Genomic DNA, 20146 nt, shown 5'->3' with positions numbered 1-20146 from the left:
GATCATGTAAAATAATTAACATCACCTGAGAGAATCAGACAACATGGAATGGTGTGGACAGTCATGTTACCGAACAACAAAAAAAGCACACTGTGTCTCATTTTCCATATTACACTGTTCTTTGGCAGCAAGAGATTAGCTGGCTGCTGAACGATATTGGAAACAGCAGCAGTTGAGACAGCTACAGGCAGAACATGAAAATTCTTCTTGGTATAATTATATTAAAAAACGAAACTGCAAGGGGATTCCAAGGTATGACAATCAGAGAACACTAAGCTAATAACTTAACTTTCATGAAAAGAGTCTCATGATTACTTTTAAAAGTTTCATTTTCCAATTAACTAAATGCTCCATGTTAGTCTGAGCAGAGGACTCGGAGCCAAGAATTTTTTTTTTTAAAAAGACCTTTATTCATTGTCTGAATATTACAATTAGTAATCAAAAGCACGTGTGAAGAAAGACAAGTTCTACATTAAAACCCTTGATGGAAAGCTTTACTTTAGTTACTGAACTCTCTGAATAACCTGTGACACAATTAGGACAAGATTTTCAAAAACAGGAGTTTAAAGTTAGTCTCCTAAATCTATTTTGACACCTACCAGACATTCAGAAGTGCTGAACAATCACTCTGAAAATCCAGGCCCCTCTAAAGTCATCTCAAATTGAGCACCCAAAATCACTAGTTACTTGAAAATCTTGGCCTCAGTCTCTTCCTAAACCCTTCAAAACAGTGAAAGGCGGTGCCTCCTTTGACAAAACCAGCCCGACTGAGCAGATGTGTACTTTCAGGGTCAAACTATTTGCAAAGTGTAAGGGGAAAAAAACAAACCCAAAATTCTTCAAGGAGCAAGAAGTTGGTTTTCTTTTGTTTTCTTTACATATGGAATCAGCTTATGGTTTCATGTTTAAGTCAGATAATTTTCTATTTAAAAGTTTCTGCAACAAAGCACACATGTCTGGGTTTACTTCATCTGCAGCTCCTCTCAGATTCACACCCTTTTGTCCTCTAATTGGATTCTGCAGTATCTTGACTCCACAATCACACATTAATCTGCATTTTCTCACTACTTTTAAGAGTGAAGCCATATTTGTGCTGTGGCTGATTAAGGCATTTGCCCCCTTGGAACACACTTTTCATTTGTGGGGCTGTTCGTACTTTATTTACCAATGGGGCCATCTCCTCTTCTGGAGTTCATTCCCCATTTTGAAAGCATGGAGTGAGGCACAGCCCTACCAGTTCCCTACCTCAGCAAAGATCACCCCGAGTTGGTTGTCTGCTAGAGATCTATCTACTCAGTCTTTTCATCGGAGCACAGTTAAGAATTTTCAAATCAAGGCTGAAATGCACTGATGAGTGTTTGGAGAGCCAGCACAAAGAGAGAGTCCTTCCCTCTTGGCACTTTGGCTTCACTATCTAGCACAGATTTTTGCTTCCCCCTTGGTTCCTCTCTCCACTACCTGGCAAAGGCTTCACCTGGAACTAAAGCTACATCTCTTGCAAGTCAGTTCAGAGCACTGCCACTAGTCCAGCTCTCTACCTGATTCAGTTCTACGTTAAAGAAGATTACAGTTACTCTTGATATCATCACTCAAGTCATTTTTGCAAACCAGAACTACGCAGCTACAATTTGGATGCAAGTAAGCTAACACATGGAAAACTGCTGTGTGATGGCACAGATTACATTTTGGTGTGGGGAAGAGGAAAAACAGCAGTGATTTTACCAGGAATTCTATTTCATATCTTGCTTGCAAAATTCATTTAATGGCCACATGCTGGAAGTGAATTCCTGTCTTGTTTGACTAGTGGGGTGCATCACATGCAAGGAAATTTAGCTATAACATTAGCTGTTTTAGCCACAGACATCAGTATCTAGCATGAAGAAATTCACTAACCTGCAGTGCTCACCATGTACTTCCATTTAACCACATACGTGTCTCCCTCATGGAACTGTCCAATGCTTTGTTTAGGCAGCCTACTGTAATCAAATTCCAGGATGTGCCAGACATCTACTGAGGCAGTGATAATTTCAAACTGCCTCCCATCTTCTCCTTCAATAAATCCATAGCCACGGCCAATATTTATTCCATCCAAGACTGTGCCAACCGTAGTTTGGGGCACCGGTACCATTAGCATGACATCATATGGTTTAAAGTCAGACTTGGAGTCTTCCTGTGACAAGACACGTAACAGTTGGGGTTTTTTTTTGGTCTATGTTTAGATTTTTTTTCTTCTTACCCAATGATTTAATTATAAACATACAAGTAGCAAATGTATGCGATACTCTGTGACACAGTGGTACTGTTTTCCTTTTGTACTAAAGCCAGTTCTGAAGCACTGATCAACCCCCCCAAAACACTAGTTGATTAAGAGCATGTATGTGGGTTTACCATCAATGATATTGTTCTGGTTGACATTCTAAGGACAGAATGATCAAGGAAGCAGTTTAGACCATTGAGGACAAAAAAACTTACGTTTCTACTGATGAATATCAGTCACTTACATGTTTTGAATTCAAAATTGGCTTCCCATTACAGACACACAAATCAAGTATTGAAAATACTCAGTAAGTTTATTTGCTCTACCTTCTGGTGAAGAGATTCACTAGAGTTCTTCTCATTGTGTTTCTTCAATTCTGTCCAATCAAGAAATTTTTCTTTGAACAATATGGTCTCATTATGTTCTGTGAGTCTGCCAAAGATAGCCCAGTCAGGACGCCCTTGTCCTTTTCTGTATTAGAAAAAAACAAAAAACTGGATTAAATTACACACTAACATATATGCAAGAAATGGAATGTTTTAACATCCCTGAGAAAACTCATGTTCAATACAGGTTTCTAAGTCTTTACTCTAGTTTGCAAATTATAAAGCCTGAAACTATTCAGATATGAAACATTTGCCAGTAGGATGTAGGATTTTAAAGGTGGCCAGCAAAGGAAAGCAAACGGCTGTGTACCTTCTTCTTTATGATGGACCAAGGCAGCCTGAAAGATTTTGCCTCCCTGAATGTTTATTTGCCAATACACAGCTCCTCAGCTGGCACAACTTTACATGTTATATCATGCCGGCTCATGGCAACTAAAAGCCATTGTTTCCACAAAGAAAAATGGCAGCTGGCATTTACACACTGACCCAGTCTAAGGGAATTCAGTTGCATTAACTCCCAATAATGTATGTCCCCAGTATATCAATAAGAGAGCAAAAGTACTGTAACAGCTGTAAGTTTGGTACCTTGGTATAAGGGGATTGCACTCTCCAGGGTCTAGAGGATTTATGTCACAATTGGCGTAGTCAAATGTTCCATTCCACAAATGTTTGGCCAGCTGGAATGCTACTTTTCTCTGTGCTAATGTGACTTCTTTCCCATGCCACACATATACTTCACTGCCGAAATCAAAAACCAGAACCTAGAAATAATTACAGTAGCAATTTAACTGCAGGGAAAATATGCTCAGTTATACCAAAAACTCTTTAGTATAACAATGGCCAGGTTGTGATCTAATTAACGTAGCGAAACAAATACTTACAAATGTCCTATGTGACAAAAGGAGCCGACAATGAAATAGTAGCCACAGCATAGCATTTGGGTTTGACTTAAGGGCCTGATTACTTGCATATTTGGTAAGCAAGTATAGTAACTCCTCACTTAATGTCCTCCCGCTTAACGTTGTTTCAAAGTTACGTCACTGCTCAATTAGGGAACATGCTCGTTTAAAGTTGTGCAATGCTCCCTTATAACATCTTTTGGCTGCCTGCTCTGTCCACTGCTTGTGAGATTCTGTGGAAAAGCAGCGACTTTACAAGGGAGCATTGCATAAGTTCCTCTTGTCCGCCTCCTCCCCCCCCAGTGCTTCCCCCCACTGCCAAACAGCTGTATGGCGGTGCTTAGGAGTTTCGGAGGGGGCGGGGGAGGAGCGGGGATGCGGTGTGCTCCAGAGAGGAGGTGGAGTGGGGGTGGGAAGAGGTGGGCCTGGAGCATCCCCTGGCAGTCGGGGCCTGTTCTTCTCCGGGGAAGCTGCCGCTGTTGCTGCAAAGGTGCTTCCTAGCATCCTTGCATGCAGCGGGCTCTGCCTGTGCGGGGTAAGCCTGGGGCACTTCCCAACCACAGTACAGTACAGTACTATACAGTATATAATACCTTTTGTCTGCCCCCCAATTTTTTTCTTGGAACCTAACCCCCCGCATTTACATTAAATCTTATGGGAAAATTGGATTTATCATCGTTTCACTTAAAGTCGCATTTTTCAGGAACATAACTACAACGTTAAGTGAGGAGTTACTGTACTAGGAATGCTACAGAGGAATTTGCTTATGAGGGAGTGAATTCACGGGAGAATTGAAAGTTCTTACTGATCACAAAGCAATATTGACTTGTTCTAAAAACCTACTTTCAATCCCTCCTGGTTGAATGATGTGGCTGCAGTGAGAATTTACTGAGGCTGGAAAAGAGTTTTGGGAAGGGGAGACAAAACACAGTTAGGACTGTCTGGTTTAGACTTGGATGGACTGGAAACAAAAGAACCCACCATGGACAAAAAGGGTTGGAAGTCTTTAAAAGTTGTCAGTGTTGAGAAAATACATTCTAATTTTTCTTTACTTTTGTGGTACCAAGGGCTCTGCAGATGGTCGGTCTCTGGCAGTGAAGGGTTTAAAGTATCAGAAGTACAAAGGACCTGATTTTCAGTAAGTTTGCAGATATGTATTTGCAATTGTGTGCCTACAAACTTACTGAAAATCAGACCATCAGTATCTTCCAGAGGAAGTGTTAAGTGTTCCAGATTCAAACTCCTAAACGTAACTTACTGTACCTCTTTGGATTGTAGCAGAGTACATCTTGGCATTTTCCCCCAGTAGTCGTCATCAGGAATAAGTTTATCATCTACTAAACGATAGATGCAATTTGTTTCTATTATTGCAGCTTCATACATTTCATCTTCCTCGGGGTTTCCAGCAGCTTGAAGAGAAAAAAAAAATCATAAATACTCAATGTTCTAATATTAAATTTCTCTACATTGGAATGGCTAATTCAGCTATTTTACTATGATAAAACATCAGGGGCTGAAATAGTGAAAATATAAAAACTCTTACACTGGTAACTTGTCTGACCACTGAGGAGTTTCCAGAAGTCTTTGGCAGCATGAGTATGGGTATTTATCCCTTCTTCTATGGTCTGTACATAAGAAGCTCTACAGCCGAGTTCCCTCTTTGTCTGAATTAAAGTTGCAAGTTCTGATGCCTAAGAGATTAACATAATTAGCTGAATAGGATCGGTTAAGTCATTTGTGCCCGTTCAGTCGAGGGAAAGTGCAGGAGTGAGAAAGGAGACAGCACGCTTGGTAACAGTGGTAATGGTCATTACTTCTCTTTTATTAAACACCAAGAAGCTAGAGAAAAATGACAACCACACCAGTGCTTTTATTTGTAATTCCAATGAGAACTGATCCTAATGAATGCAGAAACAGAAAGGACATCCTGCAATTCAAACTATTTTTCTGTTTGAATACAAATCCCTTTCCAGAGGATTTCCTATTTTCTATTGTGGTTTTGCAACTTGCATGTCCCACATCAGCTGCCAATAAATGCAGAGGTTAGGGGAATAAGATATCTGCCTCCCACTGATTATCAATGATATGCTACTGTGCACATATTCCAGCACTGGATTATTCAGAGAATTGGCATCAAGAATGATTATGTGAAAGGAAGAACTGGCCTGCGAGATCTCATTTTAGTGGACTAACCTTAGCTTTTTCTATGACGTTTGCAAACTCTCCTACCCACAGGAAACAGTAATGTGGGGTTAACAACAGGAAGCAGTCACCACTGTTCAGTGATGAAGCCCTTGGTTCAACTAATCTTGTCTGAACATGTCTTCTTCCTAAAATATAAAACCAGGATAATTATATTCCTAAAAATACTGCCATCAATCTTTGAAGACCTAATTATTTTGAATGAAAGAGAAACTTGATCCCATTGCACTAATAATCCATTCCCAAAAGTCTTTCATTAGAAGAATGAAGAAAGAACAGCACAGGGTTCATACTTGGGGGAAACAATTTGTTTTCTTCTATTAGCTGATATTTCTATATTGCCATTTGTTCCTGCCTTGACAATTTTATACCCCACTGGAGAAAAGAAAAAGAATGGCATAAAAAGCAGCCAAAATCCATAGCCTTTAGCATTTGTGAAACTACTTTATTGCCTTACTAGACAATCATAGAATCAATAACAAGTTTTAAAGATTCTGACTTGCCAAACAAGTAGTATTTAGCAGAGATTAGGCTCAGTAATAATGTGTTGCAAGAATAATTGAAATGGCATTATGGTATTCTTACTGCAAGTGGAAAGTGGGTAGTAACGGGTACCAGAATAGAGGCAAATATTAGAGAGATAAACCCCACAGGAACAGAAAAACAGAAATCCTGAAGTTTATCCTCTCCTCTTTCCTTACCAAAGCCGTGCCAGTCACCACCATGTTCATTTACATGGCATGTTATATCCATGACTCATAACCTCCACTTGTTTTAGGCTGTATACTTTCCAGGGCAGGGGCTTCTTTGTCAATATAGTGGGGCTCCAACTTCTACAGGAGCCTTTGGATGTTACCATAATGAATACGTCTTGATAATATAAAACCTTCTTGCATACCTTTAATTTGCAAGAGCATCAGTTTCTTGTACGGCACAGCACTGTTGTTGGAGTTTTGTTCAGTTAGATTGACACTTCGTAAACTGACGCTGCTGAAGTTTTCTTTGCTTGCTAAGCCAGCAAGTGCTACTTCTGAGAAATTTGAGTTTGTAGACACTTACACACACAAAAACAAAACAAAAAACCAAACAGGAGACACAAAAAGCAAAAAACAAAAACAAAAAAAACACATTATGTTTCGTTTCTATATTTTATTAGATTTTTTTCTTGCATGGCTCATTTTCAGCTTTTTTTGTTGTTGCCACTGAAAAAGACAACAAAAAACAGGTTGAATTTAAAGTTAACAGCTAGTCCAAAGACTCTGCTCGTCTTAATCATTAGGCAAGTTTCTAGATATCATCCCATAGTAAACTGTCAACGATCAGTTGACCAAACACATTTTACTTTCAGAAATTCCAACTTAAGAAATATCTTACTCAATATTTTGGGAAGTGCAGCGTACATTTGTGATGCAAATATAAATGATTAATGACGCTGAGAGAGAAGCCAAGACTAATTAGTTGCAATTCCCTTCAAATTTGTCTCAGCCATTGTGATACAACAGGCATTTACACACTCCAAAGTCTCAGAGTCAGCTTATTGTAGAATTCTAAAAGAATCTCAATTCTTCACAATTAATGCCTATTTCTCAACCAAAACAAATGATTTCAGAACTTTATAATTCAGATTAATGCGTCTCTTTACATTACATCACAATACTAGAGAGACAAAGTGGGTGAGCTAAGATCTTTCATTGGACCAACTTCTGCTGGAGAAAGAGACAAGCATCTGAGCTCCACAGAGCTCTTCTTCAGGTCTGGGAAAGGTACTCAGAGTGTCACAGCTAAATACAAGGTGGAACAGATTATTTAGTAGAACACTGCAAAGTACAATACCACACAGAATTTGTTTTCATCAATACAGGCAACATAGAGATTAGTTCTCTTCACTGCAGTGGCAAAAGGGAAACTCTTGACTGTAATGATGTTTTGCAAAATAAACTCTGAAGAAACATTGCACTACTGTGACTTGTTAATACTGTGGTTATCATGAGAACACAATGTCACTAATACACTTCACTGCAAGTTCCTGCCAGAATACAGTTACTTTGTAGGGAAGCTAATGGTTTGGAGTTAGGAGGTCAGTTCTGAATTCTTGAGGGATAATTATGGCCATGAGATTGAGGGAAATTTACAAGAACAAAAGTTGGTCTATTTCTGACAAACTAGACTTATTCTTCTGTTGGGAAAAGAGAGCAATTTGTCATCATACTAAAGATGCATTTTATCTCAGCTGCTAGTGGCATGTTCAGCCTTCTCCTCCAAACTTTACCCAATCTCTCAAAAACTCAGTGTTGCTCTCTCTTCACTGGTTGAATAGACTGGAAAAGTTGGTATCAGAGTACTGAAGTAGGTAACCTCACTTCTTTCTTGTTCCACTGGGGTTCAATATTTTACCGATGTTCAGCTTTCTAACTGAAAACCGAATGATGAATTCTCAGAGTGTTATGCGTAATATTTTTTTTAGCCCTTCACTACTAGAATGGCACATAAGAGCCATCAAATTGACTTACTTTTTTCTACTTTCATTCGCTTTGACTCCATGAAGGCAATATTTAATCTTTGTTCGGTGTATTCATGAAGAATATCCTCTCGTGCAGCCAGCAATTTCAGGGGGTTCCTTGAAGCCTGAGCTCTGCGCATAGGTCTCACGGCACGTTTGTGCTCTGCTACAGAAGAAGTTAACCTAAGCAGCAAATGAAAGTTTTATAATCTTCAGATGACATAATTGGTGTTAGTCAAAAGCCACTAATGATTGCAGACTTGCTCTGTACTGGGATGATATTTAAAGCTGAAGTCAGTTCACTGACGCATGCGTAAGGGTATCCAAGAAATCCAGAGAAGAATTGGATGTGGCCACTGTTAAGAGACATCTAAACAAAAAAAATGTCTACAACTGAATATTTTGGCAAGCTCTGCATATCTGTGATTAAAGTTAGCCAACTCTGGGCAAAGATTTGGTTAAGTTGGAAGGTTTCTCTTGTTGGGTAAAGATGGGAGGGGAGGGGAGCGGTAAAAAGGGGAGACCAACAGCCATTTGTAAGACATCATGGAAAAAATTATATTTATTCATTCAGAATAGTGAAAGAGAAGGAGCTCACTTTGGTGCATAAGGATCAAAGATGGCATCAAAGTCCTCATCAAGTTCCAAAGGCACTGTGGAAGTGGGGCAGTCCATGTGACGGTAAAATTTGGAAAAGGTTTCATCATCGTCCAGCTTCATCACCTCTTTCACCGATTTTCCTGTGACCGTTAGCACAGTTTCTTGCATCCCACCAACTGCAGATACAGATAAAAGGAAGTATCAGAGGGGTAGCCGTGTTAGGCTGGATCTGTAAAAAGCGACAAAGAGTCCTGTGGCACCTTACAGACTAATAGAAGTATTGGAGCATAAGCTTTCGTGGGTGAATACCCACTTTGTATTCACCCATGAAAGCTTATGCTCCAATACTTCTGTTAGTCTGTAAGGTGCCACAGGACTCTCTGTCGCTTTTTACAGATAAAAGAAAGATTCTCTTAAATACTGTGCTGGGTTTCTGACCTTAAAGTTGTGTGTGGCAGTCTTTTGTTTTTCTCTTCTTTTTTTTTTAAACTGAGAGATAAAATTTAAAAGCTAGCCTAAGATGAGATCGCTTGACACAACAGTGATACACGCGGGGCCTGTGGTGCTCAGTAGCATGAATTTTCTACACTGAAGAATGAAGGCCAAATTCTGCCATCCTCACCTCAAGTAATGTATCAGGGTTACTTGTAGGGAAAGACACTACTCAGGGTTAAGAAGAGTGGCACAATCCAGATCTTATTTTAGTGCCTCACCACATTAAATGGCAGATTTTAACCTCCTCCAGTGAATAGTAAACACTTATTTATTTCTGACATGATTGACACAATGCCAGATATGAAAATAAGGTCTTGGTCCCAAAACAAAGATGGGAAAACTTCAAATGTCTAGATGTGGGGACAACTTAGTTTATAACCAGACACACCAAGTTATAAAGTGAATTTATAAAAAGACACTATAAAAAGATTTTTAAAAATCACTTTGGAGGAAGATGACCAATGCACTGGTTTGATATTAGTAAGATTAAAACAATGAACCAGCATTTGAAGCCAGATTATCATAAGAAATGACAGGTTCTTATGCAAAGTCTGAAGTGGTGATACGACTTTATAATGTTATCTGGATAATCTGCTAGAAGCAGTTCTTAATTTGTGCCAGGTTTGCCAGGGCTGAGCCTTGGCACCTCTAAACTTGGCAAGTCAGAGCCTCAGCACCTCTGGGTTTGTTGTATCAGTTATGAATGTAAAAAAACTGCTTGAGGCCTGGCATGTCTTTCATTACAAACGAAGCACTAACTAGAAGCAAAAATGTAATGGGAAAAGATGTGGGGTGTGTGTGTGGGGATGAGACAGTACAAAAAAAGAATGACCATTTTAAAAAAGGCTTTTTGTAGTCTACAAAACAAATAGCAGGCGGTGACTAACAAAATTTTGCAAAGACTGAATCACAAAAAAAGCATACAACCTTTGCTATGGTCTTGGTGAAATGAGCAATACAAGTACACAAAGTTCTGCTACCAGGTACTGTAACTAAAATACATTAACTGATTTGAAAAATCAGGTATGGAGTCTATTACATTCTCAAATTACTCTTACATACCTTTGTTATTCAGCCTTCCCAAGAATGTTTCCAGCTTGTCTAGCTTCATGTCTGATTCTAATTGCATATCAGGCCTGGCTTCTATTTCTAAGCAAAATGAAAATATTAAAAATAGTTACAGTGTGATTAAAGCACATAGAAAAGCCTCATCATAAGTTTCAGCTATTTTTGATTACCTACCTTCCAGAGGCTTTGAAATTGGAGTGGTAGACTTCAGCCTGTTACAGAAAGGGGATGCCACTGGAGTTATGGCAGTAGGTGATGCCAAGCCTGCAGAATAAGCAGAGTCTTTCAGATTGCCACATCCATTGTAAACTATGAGGCTTTATTCTTGCAAACAAATGCCTGTTAACGTAACCTAGTGTGGGAAATGGGTTTTCTATTAAAACAACCCTTTGTGCTTATTTTAAATTTTATATGGTTTGGATTGTATGTACCATTGTGCATATCAGACAATGTTTTTGTGCAAAATAAATGATTTGCTGGGAATCTGCTGAGCTCTTGTTTAGAACATAATCTATGGAAATAATCTTCACACATCTACTAAGCAAGGTAGCAAAAAGAAAGGCTTGAAATGTCAAGACAATTCCCTTCCCCATTCCCACCAGCAGCCAAAGTCCATGGGGCTCTGTGGCTTGCATACGCAGGTTCAGAGACAGGAGTTACAGGGGAAGCAAAACAGTAGATTCAGATTTAAAGGCTGCATCCTGTATATTTAATACCTTTTAAAAATGTAATGACTGTTTTTCCATGTAGTAACTGTCTGTTAATTACCGAGGAGCTCAGGTTTAAGTCTTGTTTTGGAAACTTTACTGTTTTCCTCAGATAAAAATTGAAGCTGCATCAGTTTAACAACTCCTTTCATTATCTTTGTATCAAAGACACATCACCCTGGAGCAAGCCCTAGCATGCAGTAATTACCAAAACACTGAAGTGAATATAGAACACAATTGGGCAGCTTATTAACGAAGACACATTTTGCTACTAATTAAGAGGCCTGAGCTTGGGGCAGATTTTAAAGTAGCCGGTAAAGCCTTTGGCCAATGGAGTATAGATGAGAGAGTGCCTGGACTGATCACACAACTCCCCCTGCTGCTGGATGAACAAATCAGTGCAGAGAGCAGCTCCCGGGGGTGATAAACGTTCATTTGCCAATTTGGAGACACAAGACTCTTCAACCACAAAGTGATTAAGACTGAAGGAAAAAAACAGTCATTTGATTTTGTATGTTTTGTTGCGTTTTTACCTTGCCATTTAATTTAAATCTGATCTTTGATAATTCCTTCATCTAGGCAATACATAAATGGTGCATATATGTAAATAAAATCCAGCCCAGACTACTTCTAACCAGTACGAATGTCAATGGCTCTCCAGCTTCCTCTACAACACTAACATCCACAGTAACTGAGCAGTTCCCTCCCCAATTTTTTTTCTTCTCTCTCTCTCTTTTATTTATTTATTTTAAGAGCAACTGCTAGCCTCAAGCACTTTGGGATGTTTGGCTCACATTCTCAGCCTTCAATCTGTGGCCCACTGAGCATCTGCTGAAGGCCCACAGAGAGATGGTAATTCACATGGCACCGGATCCCTGATTACCAGCAGCTAGAAATACATTATTTTCCTAATGTTACCTCTCCATTAAACACCTAATGCAGTTCCCACAAGGATGTTACACAATCACAGATGGTAGGGTGTGTGGAGAAGGTCTGGGAGATCACAAATAGGACAAGGAAATGGCCAATGAAAAGGACTGGGTGAAATTTTTCAGATGAATAGTTTATTTGGCAAAAAAATGCAGTTTTGGTTGAGCTAAAACAATTTACAAATTTGCTGAATAGTTTCAGCCAAAAAAATTTTTTTTGGGGTGGGAAGTATCTTAGGCACCCTTCATAAAACAGGGGGATGTGGTGGTACGGCCTTTATAACAGCTGGAGAATGGCGGCTGCTGGCTGGGTGCCCAGCTCCTGGGAGCAGCGCAGCTGCCAGCAGCAGCAGTGCAGAAGTAGGGGTGGCAATACCATATCATGCCACCATTGCTTCTGTGCTGCTGCTGGTGGCGGTGCCACCTTCGGAGCTGGGCAGCTGGCCAGCAGCTGCTGCTCTCCAGCCACCTGGCTCTGAAGGAACAGCTGAAAGCGGCAGTTGCTGGCCTGCTGCTTAGCTCTGAAGGCTGCACTGCTGCTGGTGGCTGCCAGACGCTCAGCTGTGAAGGTAGCTCAGAGGTAGGGGTGGGAATGCTGTGACCCCTCTTACACTGGACTTGTGATCCCCTTTTGGGTTAGATTCCACAGTTTGAGAAACACTGAGTACTTTTACCCTATAGTATAAAAATACGCAAGAGACCAGATTTCACAGTTTGTGATGCGATTTTCACAGCTGCAAATTTGGTAGACACTTACCTATAACACATCTCCAGGACCTGACTTTTCCTTTCTGCCCCAGCTCACTAAAGTCTTGTTCAGGCCCTAATTCCCTCCCCTCTTAAGGCTTGCAACCTTCTCTCTGGCCTTGATGTTTACAACTTTCCCCCTTAAATACATACAGAATGCTGCTACTAAAATAATTTTCCTGGTTTGTCAAGTGTACTGCGGGTATAACTAAGGCTATCAGTTGGTCACGGATTCTGTGATTATACGCAACCTTCACAACTTCAGTCCTGCTAGAAGTTCTGGGTATGGTGCAGGAACGACTTGGTGAAATTTTACGGCCTGTGTGATGCAAAAGGTAATACTAGATGATCATAATAATGGTCCCTTCTGGCTTATGAAATTAGCACTTTTTAAGATGAAGGACAGAACTTTGAGTTTGACCCTACAAATTGTTGTCATTACCATAACTGAAACAGAAATATGAAAATATTAGCAATCTTATTCTGGCCTTCTAGCAACTCTTCAGTGTGACAGTTTGTCTTTGCCATTGTGTGTTGAAAATAATCCGTCATGTCATTAAAGCACTAATTCTACGAATCAAGGAATTATCATTTTCAATCTTAGACCCTAGTGGAAAGAAGGAATATCATTTCATCTCCTGGTTCAAATGAATCTAAAGATTTCTGGAAGTTTGAAATGATCCCATGTAATTCAGTTACTTTTAAAATTAACATACTCTAAAGGAAACACGAGTTGTCTATTCAAGGAATCTACTGTGCGTTTTATTTTTTAAACATACCATCATGCAGTATTTTACGTTTGGATCTAAAGTCCCTGGTGCAGGACTGGACAATCACGTCCAAAGCTAGAGACGTTTCAAGGTTGCACCCCTGCTACCCCAACATCAACAGGTGGGACCTTCCAACCCTGCATTATGAGTGTACTCCATAGTTTTACTGTCAATTACATTTTTGGCATAGAGATGAAGAGCTTCCTCTGGCTGCTCCAGTGAGCAAAAAAACCAATAATGTTTAGCCCAGGTGTTAGGGCACTCACCGGGGACGTACTACACCTTGGTTCAATTCCCCGCTCTGTCTGAGGTCTCCCACCTCCCAGATGAGAACCCTAACCTCCAGTCTAAGGGTCACTCATGTTCTTTGGCTCAGTGACTATTCAAGTCTTTCATACCAAACAGAACTGCTTCAACAAGAGAGATTGAGAGTGACACCAACACAGGCTGGCTGGCCCTTAATGGTCCAGCCTGTGACAGATCAGGCTGACTGGAGAACAGGTGGCTCAACCTATTGATTGGACCCAGCAGGGGATTCTCATAAAGAGCTGGGTGAGTCCAGTTGGAGGGGGGATAACCAGAAGAGAGGAGAGGGAAGCACCTATTTTCTGGCAAACAGCCTGAAAGGAGGCTGGGAAGCAGAGAGGGGAAAAGAGCATACAGGCTACCCCCAGGGTGAGCTGGAACCCCGAAGAGTGAAAGCCTGCTTGAACCCCTGAAAAAAGGGAAGAGCGAGCTAGCCTCTGGGGGCACAGGAACATGGGTCTAGGTGTAGGGACAAGTTACAGTGGTCAAGGAAGAGGTGGCCTGCTGAGCCCAAGTGGGCTGAATATTCCATCGTTTTGAGTATTTCTGCTGGACTTCGATAAAGGGATAAAAAACCTGCGGCTGGTCCAGGTCAGCTGACTCCGGCTGCGGGACTAAAAATTGATGTGTAGACGTTCAGGCTTGGACTGGAGCCCAAGCTCTGGGATCCTCTTATCCTCGCAGGGTCCCATAGTTCGGGGTCCAGCCCAAGTCTGAACATCTACACAACAATTTTTACTCCCACACCTGAAGCCCACTGACCCAGACTAGCCACAGCTGTGCGTTGGGGCTTTTAATCCCTGTGTAGACATACAGCTGACACAGGCGTGGGTTGCAGGACTAGAATTGCTGTGTAGATGCGCAGGCCTGGGCTGGACCCCTGTGGGGCCCTGGAAGGGGCAGGACTCTATGAAGTAGAATCATAGAATCTCAGGGTTGGAAGGGACCTCAGGAGGTCATCTAGTCCAACCCCCTGCTCAAAGCAGGACCAATTCCCAACTAAATCATCCCAGCCAGGGCTTTGTCAAGCCTGACCTTAAAAACCTCTAAGGAAGGAGATCCCACCATCTCCCTAGGTAACCTATTCCAGTGTTTCACTTCCTCCTAGTGAAAAAGTTTTTCCTAATATCCAACCTAAACCTCCCCCACTGCAACTTGAGACCATTACTCCTTGTTCTGTCATCTGCTACCACTGAGAACCATCTAGAACTATCCTCTTTGGAACCCCCTTTCAGGTAGTTGAAAGCAGCTATCAAATCCCTCCTCATTCTTCTCTTCTGCAGACTAAACAATCCCAGTTCCCTCAGCCTCTCCTCATAAGTCATGTGCTCCAGCCCCCTAAATCATTTTTGTTGCCCCCCGCTGGACTCTCTCCAATTTTAGTTTGGCCAGAGGGCCAGGAGACTTCTACAGCTTGAGTAGGCTGAAGGACAGTAGGGGAAAACTGAAGTACAAGTGCTACAGCTAGCCAGGAGGGGATGTACTGGAGTAGCAACTCTGCCACAGACCAATGCAAGATGAGCTCACAGTGGTTAGGGCACTCTCCTGCAACATGGGAATGCCAAGTCCAAACCCCTCCTTTGCTTTTACATTACAAAACTTCCCACAAACAGAAACAAAATGTTTCCTTTTGCGTCAAACACATTTTTCATTTGACCCGAACCCGAATGTTTGTTGATTTTTCAGAACTGCCAATAAAAAACAAACAAACAAAAAATCAGTTATTTGCCCAGCTCTGTCCTGGAGATCCGTTCTATTTTCTATTGAGATGTGGCCCACTCTGTAATATGGTGACATACAGGGATGCTAATAAGAGTGATATTTCTGGCCCTGGTCACACAACATGGTGAAGATGGCAGAAAGTTAGTGTGGCAAGGACCAGCATTTATTGACACCACTGGCTACCTTTCTAGGTCCACTGACTAAAGAGGGTGAGCCTTTCTTGATATTTTGACTTTTACATGGACAATCTGTACAGATCCCTATTCAATTTAGGATCAGAAACCAGGGTTTTGTGGTTGGCTGATTCTATGATTCTAAGAGACCCCAATTATTTGTTCTGGGCAGAAAATCTGCTGTAAATCCTTCAGCTCATTATGGTATCCCAAGGATACCAGCATAACAGTAAAGTTACTGGTGAATTCTGTTTCATAGCCTAAATGCAACTCATTATAAAAAAAATAAGTAGATGTACATTTGCTAAATATTTTGAGAGATTCTTGCAATAAGAAGTCAGCTACAGGTCAATAGCTAACTCTCTCAGTTCTTAATGAGACAGAGCACTTCGATTGTCAAATGGGAGTTATGTAATAAAGGGAAATCCAATTGTGCCCTCTGGGTAGGACTGGGGACAAAAACTGAACATTAGTATGAGTATGCAAACAATTTACTATTGAGCTTCATAATAACTGGATGCAACTGCAAACAATGCAGGACAAAATGACCAACAGAAGCACTCACTGGAAGTTACAACAAACAGCACAATGACATTTAGCTGAAGATAAACAGCCCTCTCTTGCTAAACACGAATACCATTTCTGTTTAAGATTAGCCCTTCATTTTGACCAGGTAGAGAAGCAGTGGCTTATTTATATGTGGATGATTTCTTTACAGACCTTTTTTTACCATTCGTCCAGCTACAGTGAATTGGCTAGAGTCATTGGCTGCTCCTTTACCCTTTGTCTTCCAGGCTTCTTCCCGAACAGTAATCAGGTGTTTTCTTTCTTCAATAGTCATTTGACTCTCACGGCTATCTGCCACTTTCTGCTTTTTTGAGAAATGAAGAAATAGAGTTTAACTGCTATAAACTCTGCAATACGTAACAACGAATAGGAGAAACATTTCAACCACTATCCTTTAAATCGAGAGAAAAGCGATACATGTTACAAAGGGACATCCATAGATGCAACAGCCCAGGGACCCTGCACCTTAAAAAGCTTTATTGTTTTGCTACCCTATTAGAGTAGTAAGATGAAATTTCAGTCAATGGCATATCTTGGTTCAGGAAATTGACATCATTCACGCACTGCAAGACAATTAGCCTAGCTTTAATAAAAATAAACACATTGATTAATAATGTTAAAACTTCAAGTGGTTTAAATTTTCTACATTATTGTACTGCGGAAATATTTCCTGGTAATCTGTTTGACTGATTTCTGTGAGAAGCTTCCAAATGTGAATTCTTAAGTAGCACAGTGGATTATAAATAGAATTTTTAACCTCCGAGTTTAATGATTTTTAATTCAGTCTCTAGGTGTACATTCCCCAAGCCGGCTTAGCAGCCTCGTCGCTAGAGGCTGATCACTTTGGGATCTGCACCAGCTTGTTCTTTTGGAATAATTTTATTCTGTGATCATTCAAATGCCTTTTGTCTCACCCGCATGGAGCTTTTGCCAGTTTGCTTTAAGAGAGAGACATTCAGTAGCTTCAGTGATTGGAAACAGCTATGAGCAGGAACTATTTCAGTGCCCTCCATCCATACAGGAAACTGGGGAAGGTGGTACATGAAGTAGGAAAAAAAGCCACCACAAATTTCTACCTCCTCTCAGCTGAGTCAGGTCAGAGAATCAGCAGTTAAAGAGCCTGACACATGATTTTTGAATGCTTGAGTTGACAGTACTAAATGAATTAAACACAGTTCAATACTTTTAAGGGACCAGTGGCGTGACTATAGAGGCAGGTAGGCAAGGAAGGAATTCAATGCAACTAAGAATTTATCTGAAAAGATAAAGAATCATCCACCAGTAGCAAGAGGAATTACAGAGTAAGAAGCGGCTAACACAAGGATTGGAAGCTCCCTCTCTTTCCCCAGCTGTTTGTGCCTCTTCCATAGACCTCTGCACAATTATGTTTGTTTGGAGTTCAATAGAAATGTTAACCGGCTGGGCAGCCAGACATTTTGACATCAAGATATATGACAACTTAGATAAAATATTCAGAGTGTGGTCCAATCTTTTCAGTGCTGTGGGCCAGCTGCTAGTTTTGGGGCACCTTGGTGGATCACATGCAAAATTATTATTCCAGATTTTAGAATCAGATTTTTATTAAGGTCATGATTTATTTTAGCCTTAGAAAAACATTAAAATAAAATGAATCTATCAGAGACTAGCACATCTCAGTGAGAACACTGAGGAATTCTTTCCCCTTGCACTACAGTTCCAATGTCAGTATCAATATTCTTAGTGGTAAGCCAGAGGCAGCAGCAAGGGTGTCACTCTCCAACATCTTGCGATGTTTTGACTTCACATGTTATTTCATTACAGAATGTGCTTTTGCAAATGTATGTGCTTCCCGATATTGAGCACAGCTTCAGCACAAGAAGCCTTTGAACTAAAGGACAAGTTTCCAGAAGTTTTCACATACTCCACTCCTCTTTGAAAGAAACCAAGCATAAATCTGCCATTCACACAGCTGTAGCTAAAAATCTTGTGGTGGCTGCTCAACTGGTACCTCCACTGGATTGTTGAACAGTTGAATGCTGGATCTCAGACTCTCAAAATCTGCAAATCTGGTGCTGAACTCTGCTGAGATAGCCAATATAATTGTCAAGAAGCTGCGAAAACCAGCAACAGTCTCAGTTGAGAGATCCTTGCATGATGGATAATGGGTGATGCCACTCTTCTGAAGAGTTCAAGCTTTCTGCGGCAACATGGCCCATAAAAGTGTAGAAATATTCTGATCTCCACCTTGCTGATGGAGACTGAGTGAATTGAGATGAGCTGGTTACGTCTGTTAGGAAGGTCAGCGAGCACAGAAATGCTCAGTCTTCCAACTGCTCTTGATACTGGGCAGCATTGCTTACATCTTCTTTCAGAACAGCAAGAATCTCCTTTCTGAATGAAAAAAAATGTTGCAGGTACTTCCCCCCTCTCAGCCACTGAACTTGTGACTGGAGAGGCAAATCCCACATTCTGCATTCAATTCCTCAAGGAAGTGGATGCATTTTTTGTGCCTCTGTGCTCCATTTCCTCCACAGATGATGTTGACTGTTTGTATTACACTGGTCATCACACCATTAATTTTAACAGATTTCCCACAAACTGCCTCCATTTCCAATTCCATTTTCTCTCAGCAAACCTACAGATCCGCTTTTACTGCCAGTCGTGGCTTATGCACTATCTGTGACAACGCAGCAGCACTGTTGGAAGCCACCATATTTTCTCATAGCAGAAACAAGTAAATATCTGCCCCCTTTGTACTGCATTTGTTTGGAACTAGCTCCGGTAATTATTAATGCATGAAGAAATCCTCATCAATGCTTCAGATTAAAAGCAGTAACTGTCTGATATCACCAACGTCAGTAATCTTGTCTGGAGCTAATCTAATGAAAAGCACTTACAATTTTCACCAACTGTCATCAATTTTGAGGACACAGGATCATTCACGTCATTTACTCTCCTAGCTACAGTTTGCTGAGGCGATGACACACTCAAAATTCTTTGCCATTTTTTCCATTCCCAATGGATGAGCCAGTTTGATAGCATACATTTTTACCACATCACCATCCTTAAAAGGCTTTTTAGATTTCACTAACTCAGGGCACACCTCCTAAGAGGCAGCCAGACTTGAAGTTAGTACAGCTGCAGGTTTCATCAGTACGTTTCTCTGCTTTTGAAGTTTGCTTTTCAAGACCTTAACTAGAGCGGCAAGTGACTCTCCAGGGTACTTCTCGCATTTTGCCTTGTGAAGTATGTTGTAACGTCAACTGCTTTGTACTCCTTCAACACAGCTATCACTTACAATTGCACGAGACATTGTGGTTATCCATTACATTCATCGAACAAGTAGTCTTCTTCCCATTTACCTTGAAATGCTCTGTTTTCTGCATTCACTTTTCTTTTATTGCTAGCAGCCATTACAGTTACTTGCACTTGAGAGAAAACGGTCAGTCCTCACTATCTGAGACTGAGTGCTACAGGAGAGTGGGCTCTAGGTGTGGGTATCGTGGGAAGGGCCAGTTACGGCTACCTTTACTCTCCTGCTGCTGCAGCTCACCAGTTACCTTCCTTCACCCTCTGCTATTACACTGAAGTGCTGTTCTTTACTGCGTGTGCTGGAAGAAGACCGGCTCTACAACATTGCATTCCATGCATGGCATGGCCTATCCCGTATAGTGCTTGCGAGGTCACACTTCATGGAGGATGCCATTTTGTCTCCACATGTTGATTGTGCTGCAGATAGGGTGACCAGATCACCCAGGTCAAATACCGGGATGCGGGGGGCGGGGGCGGGGGGAGAGGGGAAAAAATGGCAGCAGAGCAAAAAAAAAAAAATCCCCCAC

The 20146-nt window shown here is 41.0% G+C and overlaps 1 protein-coding gene across 1 annotated transcript in view; it reads right to left on the bottom strand.

Moving 5' to 3' along the window:
- Positions 1 to 20146, bottom strand: part of SVIL (supervillin) — a 97429-nt gene that overhangs the window by 17385 nt on the left and 59898 nt on the right. The window contains exons 18-29 of the mRNA XM_045005286.1: positions 16482 to 16632; positions 10582 to 10671; positions 10402 to 10488; positions 8843 to 9020; positions 8255 to 8427; positions 6643 to 6798; positions 5736 to 5872; positions 5086 to 5233; positions 4806 to 4951; positions 3229 to 3404; positions 2584 to 2728; positions 1894 to 2170 (exon numbers count right to left, since the gene is read on the bottom strand). Of these exons, the coding sequence (XP_044861221.1) occupies positions 1894 to 2170; positions 2584 to 2728; positions 3229 to 3404; positions 4806 to 4951; positions 5086 to 5233; positions 5736 to 5872; positions 6643 to 6798; positions 8255 to 8427; positions 8843 to 9020; positions 10402 to 10488; positions 10582 to 10671; positions 16482 to 16632 (1864 nt within the window). The remainder of the gene's footprint in view (positions 1 to 1893; positions 2171 to 2583; positions 2729 to 3228; positions 3405 to 4805; positions 4952 to 5085; positions 5234 to 5735; positions 5873 to 6642; positions 6799 to 8254; positions 8428 to 8842; positions 9021 to 10401; positions 10489 to 10581; positions 10672 to 16481; positions 16633 to 20146) is intronic.

The sequence above is a fragment of the Mauremys mutica genome, chromosome 2, assembly GCF_020497125.1.
Source record: "Mauremys mutica isolate MM-2020 ecotype Southern chromosome 2, ASM2049712v1, whole genome shotgun sequence".
NCBI classification, from domain to species: domain Eukaryota; kingdom Metazoa; phylum Chordata; order Testudines; family Geoemydidae; genus Mauremys; species Mauremys mutica.
The sequence above is the reverse complement of the archived record's forward strand: the minus strand, read 5'-3'. Positions and strand labels throughout refer to the sequence as shown.